This window comes from Gopherus flavomarginatus, chromosome 4 (genome assembly GCF_025201925.1).
Source record: "Gopherus flavomarginatus isolate rGopFla2 chromosome 4, rGopFla2.mat.asm, whole genome shotgun sequence".
NCBI lineage: Eukaryota > Metazoa > Chordata > Testudines > Testudinidae > Gopherus > Gopherus flavomarginatus.
The window spans coordinates 5947608-5968995 of record NC_066620.1 but is presented as its reverse complement, the minus strand read 5'-3'; the positions used below and the strand labels follow the sequence as shown (position 1 = coordinate 5968995).

General features: G+C 39.5%; 1 protein-coding gene across 2 annotated transcripts in view; it reads left to right on the top strand.

Moving 5' to 3' along the window:
- CFAP61 (cilia and flagella associated protein 61) overlaps positions 1-21388 on the top strand; it is a 193042-nt gene that overhangs the window by 142208 nt on the left and 29446 nt on the right. For both annotated transcript variants that reach the window (XM_050951285.1, XM_050951286.1), the window contains exons 23-25: positions 1158-1485; positions 5624-5715; positions 10614-10819. In XM_050951285.1, the coding sequence (XP_050807242.1) occupies positions 1158-1485; positions 5624-5715; positions 10614-10819 (626 nt within the window). The remainder of the gene's footprint in view (positions 1-1157; positions 1486-5623; positions 5716-10613; positions 10820-21388) is intronic.

Genomic DNA, 21388 nt, shown 5'->3' with positions numbered 1-21388 from the left:
TCACCTAGAATAGAATCGACATGATCAAGCACTCGAAGAAGAAAAAACAGTTATCTACTTTTTGTAACTATTGTTCTTCAAGATGTGTTGCTCATGTCCATTCCATTACCTGCCTTCCTGCCCCTCTGTCGGAGTTGCTGGCAAGAAGAAACTGAGAGGGTATAGGGCTGGCAGTGCCTAATATACTGACACGAGTGCAGCACTCCAGAGGGTGCCACAGCCAAACCTACCGATTCTGCTAAGGCAAAAATCTCCAACAACTGTGCACGTGACCGCGCACCCACCTAGAATGGAATGAACATGAGCAACACATCACAAAGAACAACAGTTATGAAAGGTGGATAACTGTTTTTTCCATTGAATGTCCCTCTTGTTTTTGTGTTGTAAATAATAATTAAAAAAATGTTAAGTTAGAAAGAGATGCAAACCTTGTTGAAGAAAGAACACATGGTGTATAAGCAAGAAAATTTTAAATAGAAACCTAGCATCTCATAATTCTTATGCAATAATCTTTTACTTGACTTGTTTATATTTTATCATTCATTTGTCTTCATGTACTAATAAATGTTTAAAATTATGCCAAACATTTGTTAGTTGAAAAATAGAATACCATTAGATCTACAAAGTATAAAAACTAATCTGGCAAACATGATAGTTATCGTTTCTCATAAATATTATAGTTTTAGCATACAAAAATATATGTAATGCACAAATACCCTTTCAAAGACATGAAATTGTGTTATTTTCAAGTACATTGTTTTTCAGTTTGGCTTATATGTTGCGGGGGGCGGGAGGAGAATTTTGTAAAGCCTTGTGTTCTTTATCATATACTTGTAATGACAAAGATTAAATATCCTGAACTCAAGTACATATTTTAAGTACTAAATAATATATAGCTATTAAAATATAGTACATCTAGTTAACCAGAAAGTAGGAAATTATGAATACTCTTAGCTCAATAAATCTCAGCTCTTTGGGTCCCTTTTAATTAATCTCAAAATTTGGTCAATAGGCCACATCAGAGTATACAAAGTCATGTTTTATTTTGTGTTGTAGTTTGTAAAATAAATCACATTAAATAATCAGTCACACAACCTCATTTATTGTATTAGACAATGACTAATGTAGTATGACCTACACTTATTACATCTTTTTAGGCATTCTTTAACTTTTCCAACAAGGGAGTGGATTATGAAACCTTCAAGGCGATTAATGACGCGTGCCTTGTTTATGATGGAAGACTTGTGATTGATGCCAACTTCCATACTAATGATGTTACTATCAGAGCGGCAGGTCCTTTAACCAAGTTCTCCAATATATATTATGCAAATGAATGGACACACAGCAATTTCAGTTCGAAAGAGATTGGTTTCCAGCTAGCTGCAGCTATGCTGAATCTCTTTGATCCAACTCTTGAGCCAGTTTCTGAGCCACCAGAAGATCTGGATAGACTCATCCCTATGTACAAGGGATGTAAAATTCAAGGTGTGTCAAAGCAAATTCTTCAGTTGGTTACACTTCTATGTTTTCTTCATTACTTTCTTCTGTAGCACAAAATGTGATAGTATGGCATGAATTATATTAGTATTGTTGGAATTTTTTATATAAGTAAATATTAAGTAACAAATTGTTGAACTGTAGTAAACTTTATGTTGTACACCTGAGCTGATGGGCACCTGCAGTAGATATAATGTTACTTTATTTATACTTAACCATATTAGTGAAGGAAGACTCCATGTCCTCACACTTTGTCACTACCATCAAACTTGTTCTCTGTTCCATTTGTTTGCTGTTCATTCTTCATCTCTATCTTTAGACTCACTTCTTGATGACAAGGTGTGTCTAGCTTAACACTGTTTGATGAGAACATGTAGTGCAGCTAATTAGATCACTTATAATTAGCTTGTAACAATACATACTAGTTTTTAGCCTACAGTACTTGAAATCTTTCAGATTTGCCTCTCCCAACCTTGCAGTTTACACCTTTGACCAATTGAATTTTCTGAGAATTTCATATTAATGATCTAATTGTCAGCAACAAACTTGTGAAAAAACTCAGTTTCTTTCTGTCTGTGATTTATCCTTGTTCTTATTAGGGACTGAGACAACAAGTTCAGTAAAATAACTTTTTCTCAAATCTTGCACCAAAGTAATCAGTTTTGATGCCAAAATCCAATGGTAAATGATTCCTAGTAACACATAGAAGATTCAATTTTAGTGTGTCTCTGCACTTCCTGGTTTAGTCCCAAAACAGAAGTGTCAGAATGTGCCAAGGAATTCTATTTTCACGTTATTTCACATTGAGCCAAATCCTGGAGGTAACAGAAATTGTGTTTTAAAAAAAAAAAAAAAAAGCTTAAGTCTTGTGAGATTTCCAAAATAAAGTTAATCTGAAACAAACTGGGTATCTGACATTTTGGGGACCAAACTTTCAAAATCCTTTGAATGGATGAACCACGTTGTGTGAAATTCACCTCTACACAGAGAGCCAGCACTAGCCCTCAAGTCTGAGTTAACCAATTCACAGACCCTGTGTTGGCCCTATCTATGTGTAGGCATGATTTCAGCCATTGCGCCTTTGGGCCCATAAAAAATCACAGTCGTGTGTGCAAATGGGGTAATTGCAAGTGCAATGTTCCCTCTGATCTATTTGCACATGTAGTATGTCTGATGTGTGTTATATTTGGACCGGCAGAGGAAGAGAGAGTCACAGAGGGAACAGATAGAAAAACAGCTGTCTGCTGTGGTGGTAGCTTTATTGTCCTGGCAGCAAAACTGAAACCAACACGTAAGTGAGGCTTTTCACTGGGGCAGAGGGACTGCAGAGCACCCAAATGTTTAAAGGGACAGGACATCACATTCTTCCACCCTCCTTCAAAAAACTTCACAAAAATATATACATTATCATTTACATGGCTAACAAAAAACACTTTATAACCTAATTAAAGGTTACAGGTAGAGTACCGCAGACTCTTAAATTGCAAGGGATTATTCTGTCCTGGAATAGCAACTCCCTAACTAAATAATTTATAAGTTCAGGTGCACAACTGGTGTTCACACTCTTTTGTGATAATGTGGTGATGGTGGTGCGGCAGTGTGCTGAACAACAGGAACAGTTGATAAGGAATCAGTTGGATCTGGTAAGGAATCAGCTAGACCAGATACCAAAGTTTCTTCCACCACACCATCAAAATTAGTAGTTTTAACTGGAGAGGTTTCAGTCAAAGGAGCAGAAAGTCCTACTGGAACATCCCCGGATTTTGGTACTTGCTGAGACTGCAACTGATCTATATGTCAATCTATAGAGTACAACGGGATAGTTTCACCACAAACAAAACAAATCCCATCCATTTTACAAGATATCCAGGTACCCATTTCATTCCACAACCATAGTTGCAAGTTCACATTAAGTCTCCTGTTTCAAAAGAATTATGACAAGTCTTACATCATTGATCATTATGCATAGCTTGGGATTTGGCTGCACAGGAGGCACCATCAGGACATTGCAGGTCCCAACAGGTACGCAAATATCGCTTCAAGAAAAGAGTTGCAGGTGACTCCTGGATGGTGGCATGTGGTGCATTTCTGTAGACAAGTAAGAAATTGTCCAATTTCTGCTGATGACTCAAAATACACTTGTTAGCTCTTAAGGCATGGTTAAGTGTCTGTACAAAATGTTCTGCTAGTCCATTTGTAGCAGGATGGTATGGAATAAAGAGTCTATGTGATAATTCCATTTGAAGCTAGGGACCTCTGAAATTCTCCAGAACACAGTTGAGGTCAATTGTCACTCACCAACTGTAACAATAAACCAAAATGATTAAACAAAGTACAAAGGTGTCCAGTGGTCTTGGTAGCTGTAGTAGAAGTCATTCTGAAAATTTATGGCCATTTCAAATGGGCATCAACTACAACCAAAAGTGTGTAACCTTCTCATGGTCCAGCAAAGTCCATGTGAATACGTGTCCAAGGATTCTGAAGCCAAGACCAAGGATATAGATGAACTGGGCTAGGATCATGCTGAATTTGCTAGCACCTAGTATAGCACTTGATCATCCTCTCAACGTCTTTGTTGATCCCTGGCCAGCAGACATGACTCTGGGCTATTGTCTTCATCCAAACAGTGCCACAATGATCTTTGTGAAGAGCTTCTAAAACCAGAGCTTGAAGTGATTCTGAACCTGACACGAGCTGTGTAAACTGGGGGATTCTTATGTTCCAACACTGTACCTTTTACTACCATACCCTTCACAAGAGAGAGCATATCATCATTAGCACTTTCTTTGTAATGGGTAACCAATGCATCAAACTGAGATAAAAAAAACTTTGTTGGAAGTTTCTTTGGGTTGAGGAGAGTGCTGTTCGTACTTGATCACCCTCTGCTTGCCAAGTGCCTACACTGCAGAATGCAGAATTCTTCCTTTGGCTGCAATTCGGCACCCTCTGCTGACTGAAGTCCTCAGTGCAGGATAAAGCTGTCTCCCTGCCTGCTTGCACATGGTTCACCAAAATGGCTGCTTGTTTCCCCATCGCTAGGGTTGCCAGTTTTGTTTGGATGTATTCCTGGAGATTTCATCACATGACATAATCTTAAATTAAAGATTAATCTTTAATTCCCAGAGACTCTAGGCCAATCCTGGAGGGTTGGCAACCATACCCATCACTGTTCTGTTTGAACAATTCTGGCAGCTCAGCAGCAATGGCAGAAACCTCTTCCTTTGTTCTACTTCTAATTGCCTACTTCCTCCTCTTTAGCTGGCTGGTTCCAGTTATGCCTGAAGCAAAATGCAGCAGCAGTCTGCCACCTTGTTTCTAGCGGAAGTGTTTTCCTTTCTTAAAATATTTTCTGTTTACTACTACTACTTCTTGTTAAGGAAATGGGGGCACTGGACACTTGTGGGATAGAAAGTCCTCATAACCAATACGTTACATTTGGACCCAGCAGAGAAGGAGATAGACACGGAAGGCGCTGATAGAAACACAGCTGTCAGCTATGATGGTAGCTTTAACATTCTGGCAGCAAAACTAAAACCAACAGAAAAGTGAGGCCACTGGGAAGAGGGAAGTGCAGTGTGTCCAAACGTTTAAAGGGACAGGATATTGCAATATATATGCACAAATCCATTGCTTTGTTGATATATATTTGTGCATAAGTGTGTATGTTCTTTGCAAGAGTTACATGCTGCATGGATCTTTGAAAATATGTCCGTTGAGATTCACCATCCCTAGTTTGTCTTGAGTTGCATATTACATCTTACAGTTAACAAAAGAAATATAAAGAATATATTCTTTGCTAATAATCTACCAGATTATGTCGTCATTTACACGATTGTAAATCTGGAATAATTCACTGAAATCAGTAGCTATATTCCATGTTAACACCAATATAACTGTGATCAGAATCTGGCCCAATGTGACTATTGCACTGAAATACACAAAAATACAAAAACATATACAATATGAATGCCATCAAAAAGCAACATTTTCTTTTCTCTGAAGAATTCTTTAGTAAATAACATGACTTGGGGGGAACTCTGTTTTGTTTTGTTTTATGGCTGAATAAATAAATTGTGATTTACAACATTAACAAATATATTAATCTTAGCTGTTTTTTCTGTGGCAGGGGGTGTTCTACCCGGAGGTTATAATTACTTGCATATTTTCAAACCAGGAATCCCTACACGCTTGGATGTACAAATTACACAACCTAATTATGTAAGTAGTAGTATTGAATTTTTCTTTGCTTTGCCCTTGATTCAGGAACACATTCTTATTTAGGACAGTACTTAAGTACCTTGCGCCTGAGTAATGTCCTGAATAGTGACGGACTTAAGTACATGCATAAAAGCTTTCCTGAATCAGGGATTTTATCAATAGATCCATGAACTGTGATTCTTTATTACCAGTGTCTTTAAGGCATTTTCAGCTCTTCATTTACCAGAAACTTAAATTCACAGGTATACCACACATACAGCATACACACAAACAACCTAAAAGTACTGATTCTGTAAGACAGTGGTCTCCAAAGTGGGGTGCGAAAGAGGATCCTTGGTGTTGCACAGCAGGAGGAGCACTTTTTTGATTGTTAGTTTGGGCAGTTTGGGCGGGAATCCAAGCATCTTTTTTGCTTTGGCGCGGCAGGGGGCGCGTGCTCAAAAAAGTTTGGAGACCATTTAGGGTGAACAGATTTTATAGGGACAGTCCCAATTTTGGGGTCTCTCTTATATAGGCTCCTATTACCCCCCACCCTCTGTCCCAATTTTTCATACTTGCTGTCTGGTCACCCTAAGACCACTGCTCTAAGATACCATCTGTGCAAGACCTTCACTCGTGGCATGAAGCCAACAGAACTCCCATAGCTTTGAGGATTTTTGGTTCCCTAAGTTCAGAGATCCTTAGTGAGAACAGAGAGTTTAAAGTAGGGGAGAGGATATAGACTTAGAAGAAGCTATGAAAGATCAAATCATTGGTCCCCCACTCTTTTTTGGGTTCTGTGTGATGGATCCAGAAGGAACCTTACAACAGCCCTTTTGGGGGAGGCCTGACAAAGAGTCTCTCTTCTACTCTAAATACCAAAAGCATTATTAGAACTCTTTCACTGCACCTTTTGACTTGTTCACAGTCCTCTTAAAAGAGAACATCTTTTAAAACATTCCAAACACTTCATGCACATCAAAGAATATACTATAGAAAGAAATGAAAAAAACCAGCAAAATGTATTAGCAGAGTGCTGCGGGAGTAACAGAGCTTGCTGTAACCTAGCAACTAATTTTACAAAACTAGAACATGAGCACAGCTCAAAATATATTTGGCCACAACACTGAAATATGAGGTTTAAAATGGACGATTATCTTTTGTCCATTCGGTAGCTGATTGATTCTGGCTAAATGAAAGCAAGCACAGTCACACCAGAATTAACATCCAACACAATTAGTAGTTCAGTTGTAGTGGTGTTGCAGTAAAGCTAGAGTCCCCAGTGAGGATTGGGGTCTCATAGTGCTAGAGTAAGAGACAGTCCCTGCTATGACGAATTTACCATTTAAATAGATTAAACAGACTACATCTCTGAAAGAGAGTGTGGAAATGATTTCTCCAAAGTCACATGGCATGTTTATGGTAGAAATGGGAGTAGAACCAGGTTTTAGTCCCAGTATAGTGCTATATCCACTAGACCACACTACCTCTTGACAGTTTAAAAGGCTGCTCTGTGGGCTTAGTTCTCACAAAATTCAAACAAACTAGAAATAATAAGCATCCTCTGCTGACTAGAAGGAAAAGTGAGTTCAATAAGTACACTTTCATTTGTACGCTTTTTGGGCCAGATCCTCAACTGGTGTAAATCTATGTAGCATCATTATTTTCCACAGAACTATGTTGATTTACACAAGTTGAGGATTTGACTCTGTAATTTTAGGAGGTGCTCTAGTACTGCAGTGATGGAGGTTATAGAAAAAGCTAGAGAGATGTATCACCTGAATGGATGAATGTTGTAAAACAATTGCATGAATAGATAACTGCTCTTGCAGTTTGTCACGACTAAAGTCTCATACAGTTTAACCCTATAGACTGGGTTGGCTAAAAGTGTAATATGCATTTCTAAAGTTAGTACAACTATGTCAAAGTAATAATAAACGGTGATTTACCAAAGAGAATATTTACTAATGTGGTTTAATATTTATATGAGGTCACTGTCATCTTTGGGTAATAGCAATTCCAAACAACTTCAGCAAAAAAATAAATAAATAAATAAATCCTATATCGAGCTCAACAAAATCGCTGCAGAAAACCAAAACGCTTGGTTAAGAGAAATTTGCTCAATGCACCTCTTTTAAACTTTACATTCTTTTGTAATTCACTAAATTTTTGTGCAATTTAATTATGCTAAAATACTGGACTTTGTGTCTTTTCTTATACTGTTAGCAATGCTAAATGAGCTTCCTTTTATTTCTGTCTGGTTACTGACTTGGCTATTTTTGCATCATAATAGTAGTTTTACTACTACTACTACTACTACTATTTATTATTATTACTATTTTACTATCCCTTGTTACTGTAAGCTGCCTTTGATATTAAAAGTAAATAAGAGCTTAATTCCGGATCTTCCAATTGATAGCATGCAGGCAGACGTCTTTACCCATACAGGTCCCCATTGACTTCAAAGGGGTGCCACAGAAGGCAAATGGCCATTTTTACACTTCATTCTGACTAACAGGGAGGAAATGGTTGTGAGTCTGAAAAGTTGAAGGCACTGTGGGTGAAAGTGAGCATGAAATTATAGATTTCATGATATTAAGGAAAGGAAGAAGTGAGTGGAGCAGATTAAGGACAATTGGCATCAAAAAGCAGATTTTAACAAATTCAGAGACCTGGTAGGTGAGGTCCCATGGGAAGAAAATCTAAAGGAGAAAGGAGTTCAGAAGAGCTGGTAGTTTCTCAAAGTGACAATATTAAACATGCAACAGCAAGCTATCCTGATGCAAAGGAAAGATAGGACGAGTAGTAAGAAGCCAACGTGGCTCCATCAGGAAGTCTTTAAAGACCTGAAAATCAAAAGGGACTCCTACAAAAGTGAAAACATGGACAGATTGCTGAAGAGGAGTACAAAGAAATAGCAGGGACAAAATCAAAAAGGCTAATTCACAAAATCAGAAGGCCTCAGGCACAGCTAGCAAGAGGCATATAAAAGGCAGTAAGGTGACATTCTATTAATACATTAGGAGCAAGAGAAAGATGAAGGAAAGTATAAGTGCTCTGCTTAGTGGGGAAGGAGAGCTAATAACTGATATCAAGCAGGCTACTTTGTTTAATGCCTATTTTGCTTCAGTCTTCACTAAAAAGATTAATAGTGACCAAATATTCAACACAAGTCATTAACAAGGGGGAAAGAACAAGAGCCTAAATAGGGAAAGAACAGGCTAAAGAACATTTAGATAGGTTAGAGGTATTCAAGTCAACAGGGCCTAATGACATTGATCTTAGGATACTTAAGGAACTAGCTGAAGCAATTTTGGATTATCTTTGAGAACTTATGGAGAATGGTTGAGATCCCAGAGAACTGGAGAAGGGCAAATATAATAGCAACAAAGAACAAAGAGAGCCCGGGGAATTATAGACTAACTTTAATAAATGGAAAGTTACTGGAACAAATTATTAAACAATCAGTTTGTAAGCACTTAGGGGATAATAGGGTATAAGTAATAGCCAACATGGATTTGTCAAAAACAAATCATGCCAAACCAGCCTGATTCCCTTCTTTGATAGGGATACTGGCCTAGTGGATAGGTGGGAAGCTGTAGACATGATATATCTTGATGTTTGACTCATTCCCACATGACTTTCTCATAAGCAAATTAAGGAAATGTGGTCTAGATGAAATTATTATAAGGTGGATGCATAACTGATCAAAAGACCATACTCAAAGAGTAGTTATCAATGGGTGCTGTCAATCTGGAGGGACGTGTCTAGCAGGGTCTTGCAGTGGCCTGTCTTGAGGTCCAATACAGTCAATATTTTTTAATGACATGGATAATGGATTAGAAAGAGTGCTTATAAAATATATGGCTGACACCATGCTGGGAGGGGTTCCTAGCACTTTGGAGGACAGGATTAGAATTCAAAATAACCTTGATGATTTGGAGAATTGGTCTGAGTCAACAAGATAAAATTCAGTAAAGCCAGGTGCAAAGTACTACACTCAGGAAAGAAAAATCAAATGCACAACTACAAAATAGGGAATAACAGGCTAGGCAATAGTACTGCTGAAAAAGGGTCTGGGGGTTAGAGGGGATCTCAGACTGAATATGAACAATGAACAATGTGATCCAGTTGCAAAAAGGCTAATATTTTTCTGGGGTGTACTAACAGGAGTGTCGCATGTAAGACATGGGAGATAGTTCTCCCACGCTGCTTGACACTGGTGAGTCCTCAGCTGCAGCATGGTATCCAGGTCTAGTCTCCACACTTTAAGAAGGATGTTCACACACTGGAGAGAGTGTGGAGGGAAACAAAAATGATCAAAGGTTCAGAAAACCTGACCAATGAGGAAAGGTTACAAAACCTGGGCATGTTCAGTCTTGAGAAAAGAAGGTGGTGGGGAGATCTGATAAGTCTCCAGATATGTTAAGGGCTGTTATAAAGAGGATAGTGAACAATTGTTCTCCATGTCCACTGAAGGTAGAACAAGAAGTAGTGGACTGATGCTTCAGTAAGGGAAATTTAAATTAGATATTAGGGAAAAACTTTCTAATTATAAGAATAGTTCAGGACTGGAATAGGCTTCAAAGGGAATCCCTGTCAGAAGTTTTTAAGAATAAATTACACAAACATCTGTCAGAAATGGTCTTGCCTCAGATCACGAGGTTGGACTAGATGCCCTCTCAAGATCCCTTCCAGTCCTACATTTCTATGATTGTGCCATCAGCCTTACTAAGGTGCCTTGCTTTATAAACTACATTTCCTATAGCTGCTATTTGCTACTAAAATCTTCTTAGTTTCAGAAAGAACTAGTGTAACAATCAGGAAGTGTATCATCAGTTTTAGCTGATACTATTGAAAATTTGAAAATCCCCTCAGTCTAAATAGTTTTCTTAATAGTTATACTATTTTTGTTCCAGGGGATGGAAATCATAACAGGGGATGCAACAAAGGGGAATTACTTCAGGATACATGTCAACCAATACAGTATGGTAGAAACCATTACCTGCCTTTCAAAGGAGCCCTTCCCTGTCTCCAACTACATTTGTTTGTTTGGCCAGCATGAGCGGGTCCTTAACAATCTTTGTTCTCGCTGGAAGGAGGGATTGATCAAAGATCTTTATAGGTAAGATGAGAGCACATTTGCTTTCTGAATAAAATTGTTTCCTTTTATTACAGCATGTGTTCTATGCCTAACTAGTCTATTTGCTGCCCCGGAATAGTTGGAAAACTAAGGTTCTTTAACACACATGTACGTATATAAATCTTTCAGTAAGTTGGCTGTCATTCATTGCTGTCCAACAGCAAAAGTCTTTCAGAGAGAGACTTCCTTTCTGCTCCCAAAATTTTATTATAGATGAGTGGTGGCTGCTATGTTGTTAAGGTTGGAACCAGCTTTTATTTAAAAAGCCTAATTTTAGCACCCCTGGAACCTAGGCTTGGAAAAGTAATTTGGCCTCAAAATTACCAAACTTACTCTGAAGGTAAAGGAGAATGTTAATGTAAAGTTTGGTTGAATTCCATGAAACAGTTTTTAGTCACAAGTCATTGCAAATATTTGAAGTAATGTGTTATGTATGGAATTGGATCTAGTCATGACATTCCTGCACTGCTTAGTTTGTGGCTGCTTACCTGGCAATGTAACAGACTCTATGGACTTTCCCCTCTAGACTTTTCATGTCCTGTGTGTAAATGTGGACCATTGGGAAGTGTTTTAACTTTAAATCAATTTTTCTGCTGGCAAACTGTGCCTGGACTCTACCTGGATGCACAACAGAGGTCCCCATACCAGTTCTCAGCAGGGGGATGGTTATATAGATTCTCTATAAAGCTGATCTGCTTGTGCCGTCTGTGGTTAGGTATGAGGAAGTCTTTTGGACTAGGAATTCTGAGGCAGAGCCCAGTTCTAAAATTTTTCTCTCAAATGATGAGACAGTAAACCCTGTTTTGGAAAGAGGCCTGGTTATTTCTGTTTTGTGTGTCTCCTTCCAGAGAATTTTGTGTTGCTTTTGGCAATTTTTGACTAATTGAACAAGGTATTTTGGGGATATGAGTGTCTGAAAAATGAGAGTGTGTTTTTGAAGTCTTCTGATGCTTTTTAGCAATGTCATATCTCAAAAGTGCCTTGGCCTATAGACACTCTACATTTATTTTATTTAGCAGTCCTCAGTCAGAGCGAATGCTTTTGAAGATAACTTTCCTTTGCAGAAGCTATGCATCAGTTCTTTATTAGAATTCTTTGACTATGTCAGTAAAATAGTAGATAAAAGAGAACTAGGTGACATTTATTTGGACTTTCTAAAAGTCTTCAATAAAATCCCACACAAGAGTCTACTAAAGAACCTAAGTAGTCATGGTATGAGAGGCACCAAGTACTGTCCTGGAACAGAAACTGACTAAAAGAGAGTAGGAGTGGATGGTAAATTTTCATTATGGTAAAAGGTTAACAGTGAGGTGCCAAAAGGTTCCAAAGTAGATCCGGTCTTGTTTAGTATATTTATAAATGATTTGCAGATGGTGGCAACATTTGCAGGTAAAACAAAATTTAGGTTAGTCAAGACTAGACAAGACAGAGTAATTTCACAGGATGTATCCAAGCTTGTGAATTGGCAACATGGTGGCAGATGAAATTTAATGTTGACAACTGTAAAATAATTAAGATAAGAAAGAACAATCTGAACTGCTCATGCACCTTAATGGATGCTAAATTAGTTGCAGCAACTCAAGAAAAAGACCAAGTCTTCACGGCAGACTGTTCAGTGAAAAATCTCTACTCAATGTGCAGTAGCAGCTGAAAAAGCAAAATGGGATAAAGGATAATACTGTATATATTACAATACTATTATGTAAATCAAAAGTGAGCCCTTACCAGGATAGCTGTATTCAGTTCTAGTCACCCTGATTCAGTACTTTCAATCTTCAGTATCTGTCAGAAAGGGAGGGCTTCAGATATGGGCAGGGAGAATCATTAGAGGCATGGGAAAACTCATACGAAGGGAGATTGAAAAGACTGGAACTGTGTACTTTGGAGAGGAGATGAATAAGAGAAACAAAGATATAAAAATTGTATTTAGAATGTTGATTGGGACCATCTGTTCACCTTTTCTCCAAACACAAGAACAAAGGGGGTGTTCACTGAAATTGAAAAGTGAAAAAGGAAATATTTTTTCACACTGCGCACAATTCACTTGTAGAAATCACTGCCACAAGATAATATTGAGGCCAAAAGCTTAGCCAGATTCAAAAAAGATTTGGACATTTATATTGATAGCAAGAATATCCAGAGATACTATAGTAAGAATTAAAAACCAAGAGTTTTGGAAGGGATATAAACCTCCCTGCTTCAGGGCAGAAACCAATCCTGACTATTTAGGGTTAGGAAGAAACTTTCCCTATGGGCAGGTTATTCCAGATTTCTTGCACATTCCTCTGAAGCATCTGGTGCTAGCCATTGTCTGAATCAAGGCACTGGTCTAGAAGGACCACGTGTCTGATCCAGTCTGGCTATTCCTATGGTTCTGCATGCTTATTTTTTGAACTGCTGCATGGTTCATGTTGGAGATATCCACTCAAAATCTTTTGAACTTCTCAGAAGCTTGTGAGCTCTTTACAAACTTTAGAAATTTCACTATCAGCATGTATATGTCCCCAACTTCTGCACTCTTGCTGATTTCAAAGACTTTGAAAGCCCTCTTCCTTAATGTCCCAAAGCACTTGTGCACTGATAAACATGGGGATGTGGGAATGCTTCCTGAAAATCACAGGAACCAGACTTTCAAAAATTTAAGTATAACCCTCACTTAGAATTTCCTGGCTTCCAGTTTTGTTTTGTTTTATTTGTTTTTAATACAATTGCAAAGTTCCAATAAGGCTTTTTACTGAAGAACAAATGAGCATTTACAGCCTTAACTCTATTTTAAGAAAATATTTTGTCTTTGAAGATGAATAATAATTCAAGTTGTGCAGCCTGAAACAATGATAAGGAAGTAACCAGATCATATACTTCAGGGCTTAAGACTGATTCCTTCTTTCAGGAAGTACTTTATTGCACATATTAAGCACTGAACAGTTGCAGAGATGCATTAAGGACAAGGTTCTCTTGCCTATTAAACATTAAGTACTAGCCACTTCCAGGGGCAGAATCAGATTAGATGGACCAGTGAACTAATCTGGTATTGCCACCCTGCGGGTTTTGAAGTTACATTTCTCAAAGCAATCAGGGCAGTTTCATGTCTGCCAGTAGACAGGTTTTTGCCTCTTGTTCAGGCAGTATGTTGTTTTTCCCAAGCAGTCTGATACCAGCCCGCTTTATTATTATTATTAGCATTACTGTAGTGGCTAGGAGCACTAATCATGGAACAGGAGCCCACTGTGCTATTTTGCATGAGAATGCTGGGCCACATAGCACCAGGTACATTTGTTAGCTGGCATACATAGAATAGAATATCAGGGTTGGAAGGGACCTCAGGAGGTCATCTACTCCAACCCACTGCTCAAAGCAGGACCAATCCCCAGACCCCTAAATGGCCCCCTCAAGGATTGAGCTCACAACCCTGGGTTTAGCAGGCCAATGCTCAAACCACTGAGCTATCCCTCCCTCTTCAGTTAATGGTGGAAGGTTTTTTATATTCATTTTGGGGAGGAACATGTTACTAAGTGTCACCTTAAATAGTGAAGTCCTTTGAAAAGGATTCCCATTTCCTTAGCCAGGACTGCACCTGCATCTTGTCAAGGACCCTCAGAAGTGTGGGGTATGATTTCTCCTCCTGAGAGCTCTCTTCCATGTAAATATTCTGGCATTTATCTATTTGGCTGGTCTGTTCTCCCTATCCTGTGCAGGAAGATAGGATTGAACCAGGTGAAAAAAAACCCACAGTAATGTATTACTTGAACTCATACTTTTTTGTTTCCAGATCAATGTTTCTATGCAAGTACAAAACAGTTTTCTCTAGGGAATTCTTTCTTATGGCAATTGTGGCAAATTGCCGGTACTGTCATGCTGGGTCTCGCCCTTTCTCTTCTTTGGGGAAGGTTCAGGGCACCATTCAGGGCACCTCTGAATTGGTATTTTAATTACCCCACTATTGTCCTTGAGGAGGGGAGTGGAGAGGAGGGACCTGGGCCCGCCCTCTTCTCCAGGTCCCAACCCAGGGGCCCTGAGGTTAGTGGTGAACCGCTTAAACTAGCGGTTCCTTCCTCTGGGCTGCTTCCCTCTCCTGCCTTTCAGCTTGTGAAGGGGCTTCTTGCCCTCCTTCTACATAAGCCAGATGTCCCTTACCTAGGGTTTTTTTAGATTTCTCAGCCTACCGCAGCACTCCTCCAAACTTTCCTTTTGGTCTCTCTTCAAAACTGCTCTCTGCTCCAACTCCTACACTGTCTGACTGAAGCAGGGGGGTTTTATCACATGACTGACTGCTGGTGTTTTAATTGGCTTCAGATTAATCTATAGCAAACCTTCCTCCCCTTGCAGGGAATAATGCTCCCTGCTAACTCTCTCCTGCTGCCCTCTGGCCATGCTGTATCACACAATCTACATAGAGGATTGTGAAGTTTCTGATTTATTAATATATCAGAGATTGGTTTTTATTTACAGAAAAGGTTAATTTTGATTTACAGAAAAGGTATGGTAAAGAGCAAATGTAAAGTTAAAGTTAAGAGTGTGTTACCGATAGCAGCTAAAGAATAAGATACTGAGGGAGAATGAGATCACTATAATAGGGTTGGACTTAGATGGCAACGTTCTTTACATTTTCACTGATACTGCTCAGTTAATACATTTTTAGATTTACCATGAAAGTGATTCAGTAACCTGGTTGTAGTTAGATGTCATCAGTCTTTTTAATTGCTTATATTTGTATTACAGTGTGTGCACGCAGCTGTGGCCACATCTTTACCATGAACCACAAAATGTTCCCGACACTTTTGCCTTTGTTATGGGCCCAGACATGGTTACACTGTCACTTGTTGTTAGACATGCTAGCAAGGTTCACACCAGTGGCAGCAAAAGGAAAGATGAATGGTTAGCAATTGTTTTTTGACCTTGGGAGAAGCAGCAGTTGTTCCCTTTTCCTCTGCTGCTATCTAAAGTGCCTATACAGCTCTGCAGCAATTCAGAGAAGGACTGATCGTTAGCTTGTTTTATTGACTTCCATTCTTTCATGTTAGACATGGTTTTATATACACCACTCAGCCAAGTTCAGGACCCCTTCTGGTTCATCTGTTTCTCCATCCACTGGTTCATTCTCTCTTGTAAAGATCCAGCAGTATTAGTGGTGATGCTGAGATCATAAGGCAGTAATATCAGAAGTGGCAGTGGATGGCAGAATCATGATTTCAATAGCAACATGATTGCTAAGGCTTTCTGTATGAGAGGAGGCAGGCGACAGGTTCAGCTACACCTACAATTTTGGTCAAACTTGTAATTGATACTGATGAACTTTGCAAGGACATGTCATCTTCTAGATGCCAAAATGCACCACCAGATGAATAGATAGTGCTGTATTGAGAGCATGAATCACGTCTGGCTGCATATTTTTGGATTTACTCTGTGGGACGTGTGAGGAAGAGAGAGAGCTCCCACCATGTATTAAAAAACAAAACAAAGCAATAAAATGTCTCAATTAGAGGTGTTCAGAACCCAGAATTTCCATTCCATGCGAAATTCCAAAATGTTGACACTTCAAAATTGTGATGTTTTTCCACTGAACAAAATTCCAAAATTTCCTAATTTCCCCAGCTGATACTCGCATCTTCTTGTCAACTGTTTGAAATAGGCCACCTTGTTTACACTGACCTCATTAACACTACAGAAGTGATTTCCACCCCTTCTTGTCAACTGTTGAGAATAGCTCACTTCCACCTTAATTGAATTGGCTTGTTAGCACTGACCCCCAACTTGGTAAGGCAACTCCCATCTTTTCATATGCTGTGGCCCATTTCAAACAGTTGACAAGAAGATGTATCATCGGGGGAAATTAGTTTTTGTAATGACCTATCCACTCTCAGTCTTTATTCAGGCCTAATTTGATGGTGTCCAGTTTGCAAATTAATTCCAGTTCTGCAGTTTATCATTAGAGTCTGGTTTTGAAGTTTTTTTTGTTGAAGAATTGCCACTTTTAAGTCTGTTGTTGAGTGTCCAGGGAGATTGAAGTATTCTACTGGTTTTTGAATGTTACAATTCTTGATGTCTGATTGTGTCCATTTATTCTTTTGCGTAAAGATTGTCTGGTTTGGCCAATGTACATGGCAGAGGGGCATTGCTGGCACATGATGGCACATATCACTGTGTCAGGGTTTGCCAGCTCCCTGGCTCCTCAGCTGTTTGCTGGCTGGCTAGCCAGGCAGCCAGCTAGCAAACTGGGGAGTCTGGTTAACTAGCCAGACTTCCTGCCTGGTTTCCATCAAAACTTTTGACAAGCATCAACACGTTCCTGCGGCACATTTCAGTTCCAGTGAATCAGCATTTTCCAGAAGAAAATTGTTCCAGCAGAAAATATTCAACCAGCTCTAGTCTCTATACACTTACTGTTTACAGTATACTTGTGTTCAGACAGCTGGGCAAAATGAAATCACTACGATCGTTTCCAATAGCTAACGCCAGTTGAATTGTTTTTGCTTCCTAAAAATTAAATTAAAGGATTCTCACTGTACATATCATCAGGATTTCATATTGTGAAGCCCATGGGAATGACATAGGGGCTGGTGTTTGCCTTCATTGAAGTAAAGGTTCCCTTACTGCATACCTAGGTGTCTCCACCCCTCAGGTATCTCAGCACTATTGAGTCCTTTGGGGGTGATGGAAATATGCTTTGAATGTAAAAGTAATAACAGGAAGAAGCTGACACTGGCACAGCACACTTCAGTCAGGGCTTCCTACCCCTGCTCCAAAATGCAGTGATTGAAACTTCACATAAGAAAATCTGTGGCTGAGAAAAACAGTAATTGTAGCCTACTGCTTAGAAGAAATTACCAGTAAAAGGAAGTGAGAGAGAGAGAGCAAGAGATGGCTAATTATTCATCCTAGAAAAGGCTCTCAACTGTCATCAGAGAACAGCATTGTTTACTTTGTTCTTGCACAGATCACTCCAGTAGCCTCCCCTGCCCGCCCCCCCCCCCCCGGAACACGCTAATAACCTTTTGAAATAAGCCTTAATGGATATCTGGTCTGAACTTCTTTGAGCTTTAATTCTTGGTCTTGTATTGCACCTTTAGCCTGTAGTGTGAACAGGTCTTGCCCTAGATTCTTTGTACAAGTCCATCAAGTACTTATACACAAGGCTTAAGTCCCCTCTCAATCACCCTTTTTCAAGGCTTAACATATTTGACTCTTGAAGTCTATGCCCATAAGGCAGGTCCTCCTCCGCCCCCATCCAATGAACTTTGCTGTCTTCCTCCACAGTTTGACAAACCCTTGAACATCCTGTGCAAACAACGTTGCACACAGTATTCCAGATATGGTTAGGGTAGATGAGACATTAACTTTCTGAGTATGTAGGTCATTTCTTTATAATTACACCCATGAACCTATGGGTCTCCTTTGCTTTTAAAGCACCTGTGTCCTTATCTTCATGCTGGGATCCTGAGATCCCTCCAGAAAGAATCCCCATAGAAACCACAAGCCAGCTGTCAGGGTTGCAAACTAAGGACAAGGCACAAACATTTTGCAAGAGGTACATTTTCAATCTCTGGATAGTTGAAGACCCCTTGAATGGACATGTTAATGGGAGGATTTGGGGCAGCCAGTATCATAGGGGTAACAGGGGTGACTGGGGCAGGCAAGGTTACCTTATCTTATCCCAGGAGAGTCACACATGCAGGGAGAATCCCCAGCTTCAGTCAGGGTCTGGCCACGTGTCCTGTATAACAGTACTAACACCTCCTTATCTTTACTGGAAATACCTCGCCTGATGCATCCTAAAACCGCATTAGCTTTTTTAATGGCCACATCACATTGGCGGCTCATACTCATTCTGTGATTAACCAATACTCCAAAGTCCTTCTCCTCCTCTGTTACTTCCAACTGATGCGTCCCCAATTTATAACCAAAATTCTTATTATTAATCCCTAAATGCATGACCTTGCACTCTTCACTATTAAATTTCATCCTATTACTATTACTCCAGTTTACAAGGTCATCCAGATTTGCCTGTGTGATATCCCGGTCCTTCTCTGTGTTAGCAAAACCTCCCAGCTTTGTGTCATCCGCAAACTTTATTAGCACATTCCCACTTTTTGTGGGAGCCACATGAGGTAAGCACTGCCCGGAACCCACACCCCTCCCCCTATCCCACACCGAACCCCAGGCCACAGGCCTTTCCTTTCTCCGTGTAACCTTGGATTACTTGGTGGCTGAAATGCTTTTGCACCAGGAGCTAAGCCACATGTTCAAGTTGCTTGTTGAGGAGCCCAGGGAAAGACAGTCTACTGCAGCAGGGGGAATGAGACACTAGCAGACAGAACTCAGCTGCTCTTGCCTCCTCCCACTGTAGTCTATTCCTCTTCAGCCTGCTAGGGAAGAGGGAGGTGTGAGGCCATAGAGAAGATATAACAAGAGAGAAAAAGATGGAAACAAATTGCTCACAAAATCCAAAGTGACAGGCCTTCCTCAAAGCAAGATGGCACAGGGAGCAGCTTCTGTCAGATGAAGGTAGAACAACCATCTTGCAGGGCAGATCCTGGCTATATATATATAACAGGAACTCTTAGGTCTCAAAAGGTCTATTTGGTGAGTTGCCTGCATAGGTGCTGGTGGCCACAGTTACCCAGTAGCCCGTTTCCATATCGGTGGATTCCATGTATAACATAGACTATGATATACTATTGCCATCTTATAAAGGAGCTATACAGCCACACAACACTGTTTAAAGTCATTTTTGTTCCAGGAAGTACTGCTACATCTTCTCAGTAATCCTTTTGTTTATTTTTTGAAATGTTTGAAAATATCTTAATCTTCTGTCAAGTTCAATGTTGTTGACTTGTTGCAGAAGGTGAACATAATGTTTAGTCAAGAGGGGAGTAATTGGTGTTATTAGTTCACTTTACTAACCTGTACATGTACCAGTGAATTCATGCCTGATGACACTATGTGAATGAGGACAAAGTTAGGAGCACAAAGTCTCCATAGTTACTAGTATATTCTTTTAAATATTTTACAAATCACAACACACACACTCAGATATAAAATTACATTAGAAGAACATCATTAAGGTTGCAAAGTCAAGAACTCCAAAATTCGGATATGCCAGAATTAAGGTTCCTTGTGCATACTTGATGACATACTATTTTTCCCACAGGGCCCCACCTCATTCCATGCACAGGATAGACAGGTCTCCCTTAATGAGCAGCTTTTCAATATTTTGTTTTCCCCTCATTGTTCATTGTGTGGCCCCAAGCCTTATTTACTTCACACTATTCAAACCTTGCTCTGAAGACAGAATTATTAATTTCCTCATGGGCTTTTCTGTGGCTCTTGACACTAGAGTATCTGAGTGCTTCATAAACATTAATTTATTTTCACAATACCCCAGTGCAGGTGGTGGTAGTATTATCCTCAGCGCCACCCCTCTGCCAAATGTCAAGGCTCTGCCCCAAAGCATGAGGCACTGAAGCTTCTCAAGAAAAGGTTGCCAAAAATGTTTAACGTGGGCAAAACAAGTATTTTTTCCGTAGTCTCATTCTTGGAAATGGCTGAACTGTTTTGGCTGAAAATTTCCAAAAACTTCAGTCCTAACAGACAAGGGACATAGAAGAATTCAGCACAAATGTTGAAAGTTTGGCAAAATTATAAGCAACTGAAAAAAGGATCTTACGATGGGAAGTGTTGGCCAACTTTAGTAATAGGTGGTGCTACCTGCTTTTTTTTCTATAATAAATCATTCTATTGAGATAAGGCAATCTGCAACTGTCCCTGATATCCCTGTCAGTCACACATCTTCCCTTAGAGTATGTCACGTGCATAGAACTTTGAGTATTCCATAATGTATATCTTTTTAAAAGCTACCCGTTAGAAAGAAATAAAATATAAAGCATTATGTTTCTGCATCTCTTGTGAGATTGTCTCAAGCCTTGAGGCTTTTATACAAAGACAAAATGCAGTGTAATAATAACTTTACGTTACTGCAGTCAGCACAAGATTCTCATTTACGTTAAGTACATTACATTTATGCCCATTTTAAGGCCCCTTTACGTGGCCAGAGTGGTGTAAAGAGACCCTAGTGTATATGAGAAGTAGGCCTATAAAAGTGCTCACAGTCTAATCAGTTAAATTTCTCATACTTACTGTAATTTTGCAATATGCATTTTCCCTCTGTTCCTTTTTTATGATAACTGTGACTTGGGGAAGTCCCTACTATAAGGCAAGAAAGTCCTAGCTCTGTTTTAATCCTTTTGTGTCTATTCAGATTTTCCCGGCATGACATCCATTGCCAGGAATGGACACAGTGAAACAGCTGTCACCTGGGAGATAATTTGTCTCTGTGTAACATGCAAATTATCTTTTAAATAATTAGAGACAGCACCTAGCAATGAATTTCCTCACTGCCTTGCATTCAGTAAAAAAGGCGGATGGTTAACCCTGTGGTACTGGATTTCCTGAACATAATGTGCCAGCGCAGTTTTCAAATTAACATTAACAACAGGCCCTCAAGATCCTGCTAGCTCTAAGAAGTAGCCTCTTTCTGATGTGTTCATGAAACTG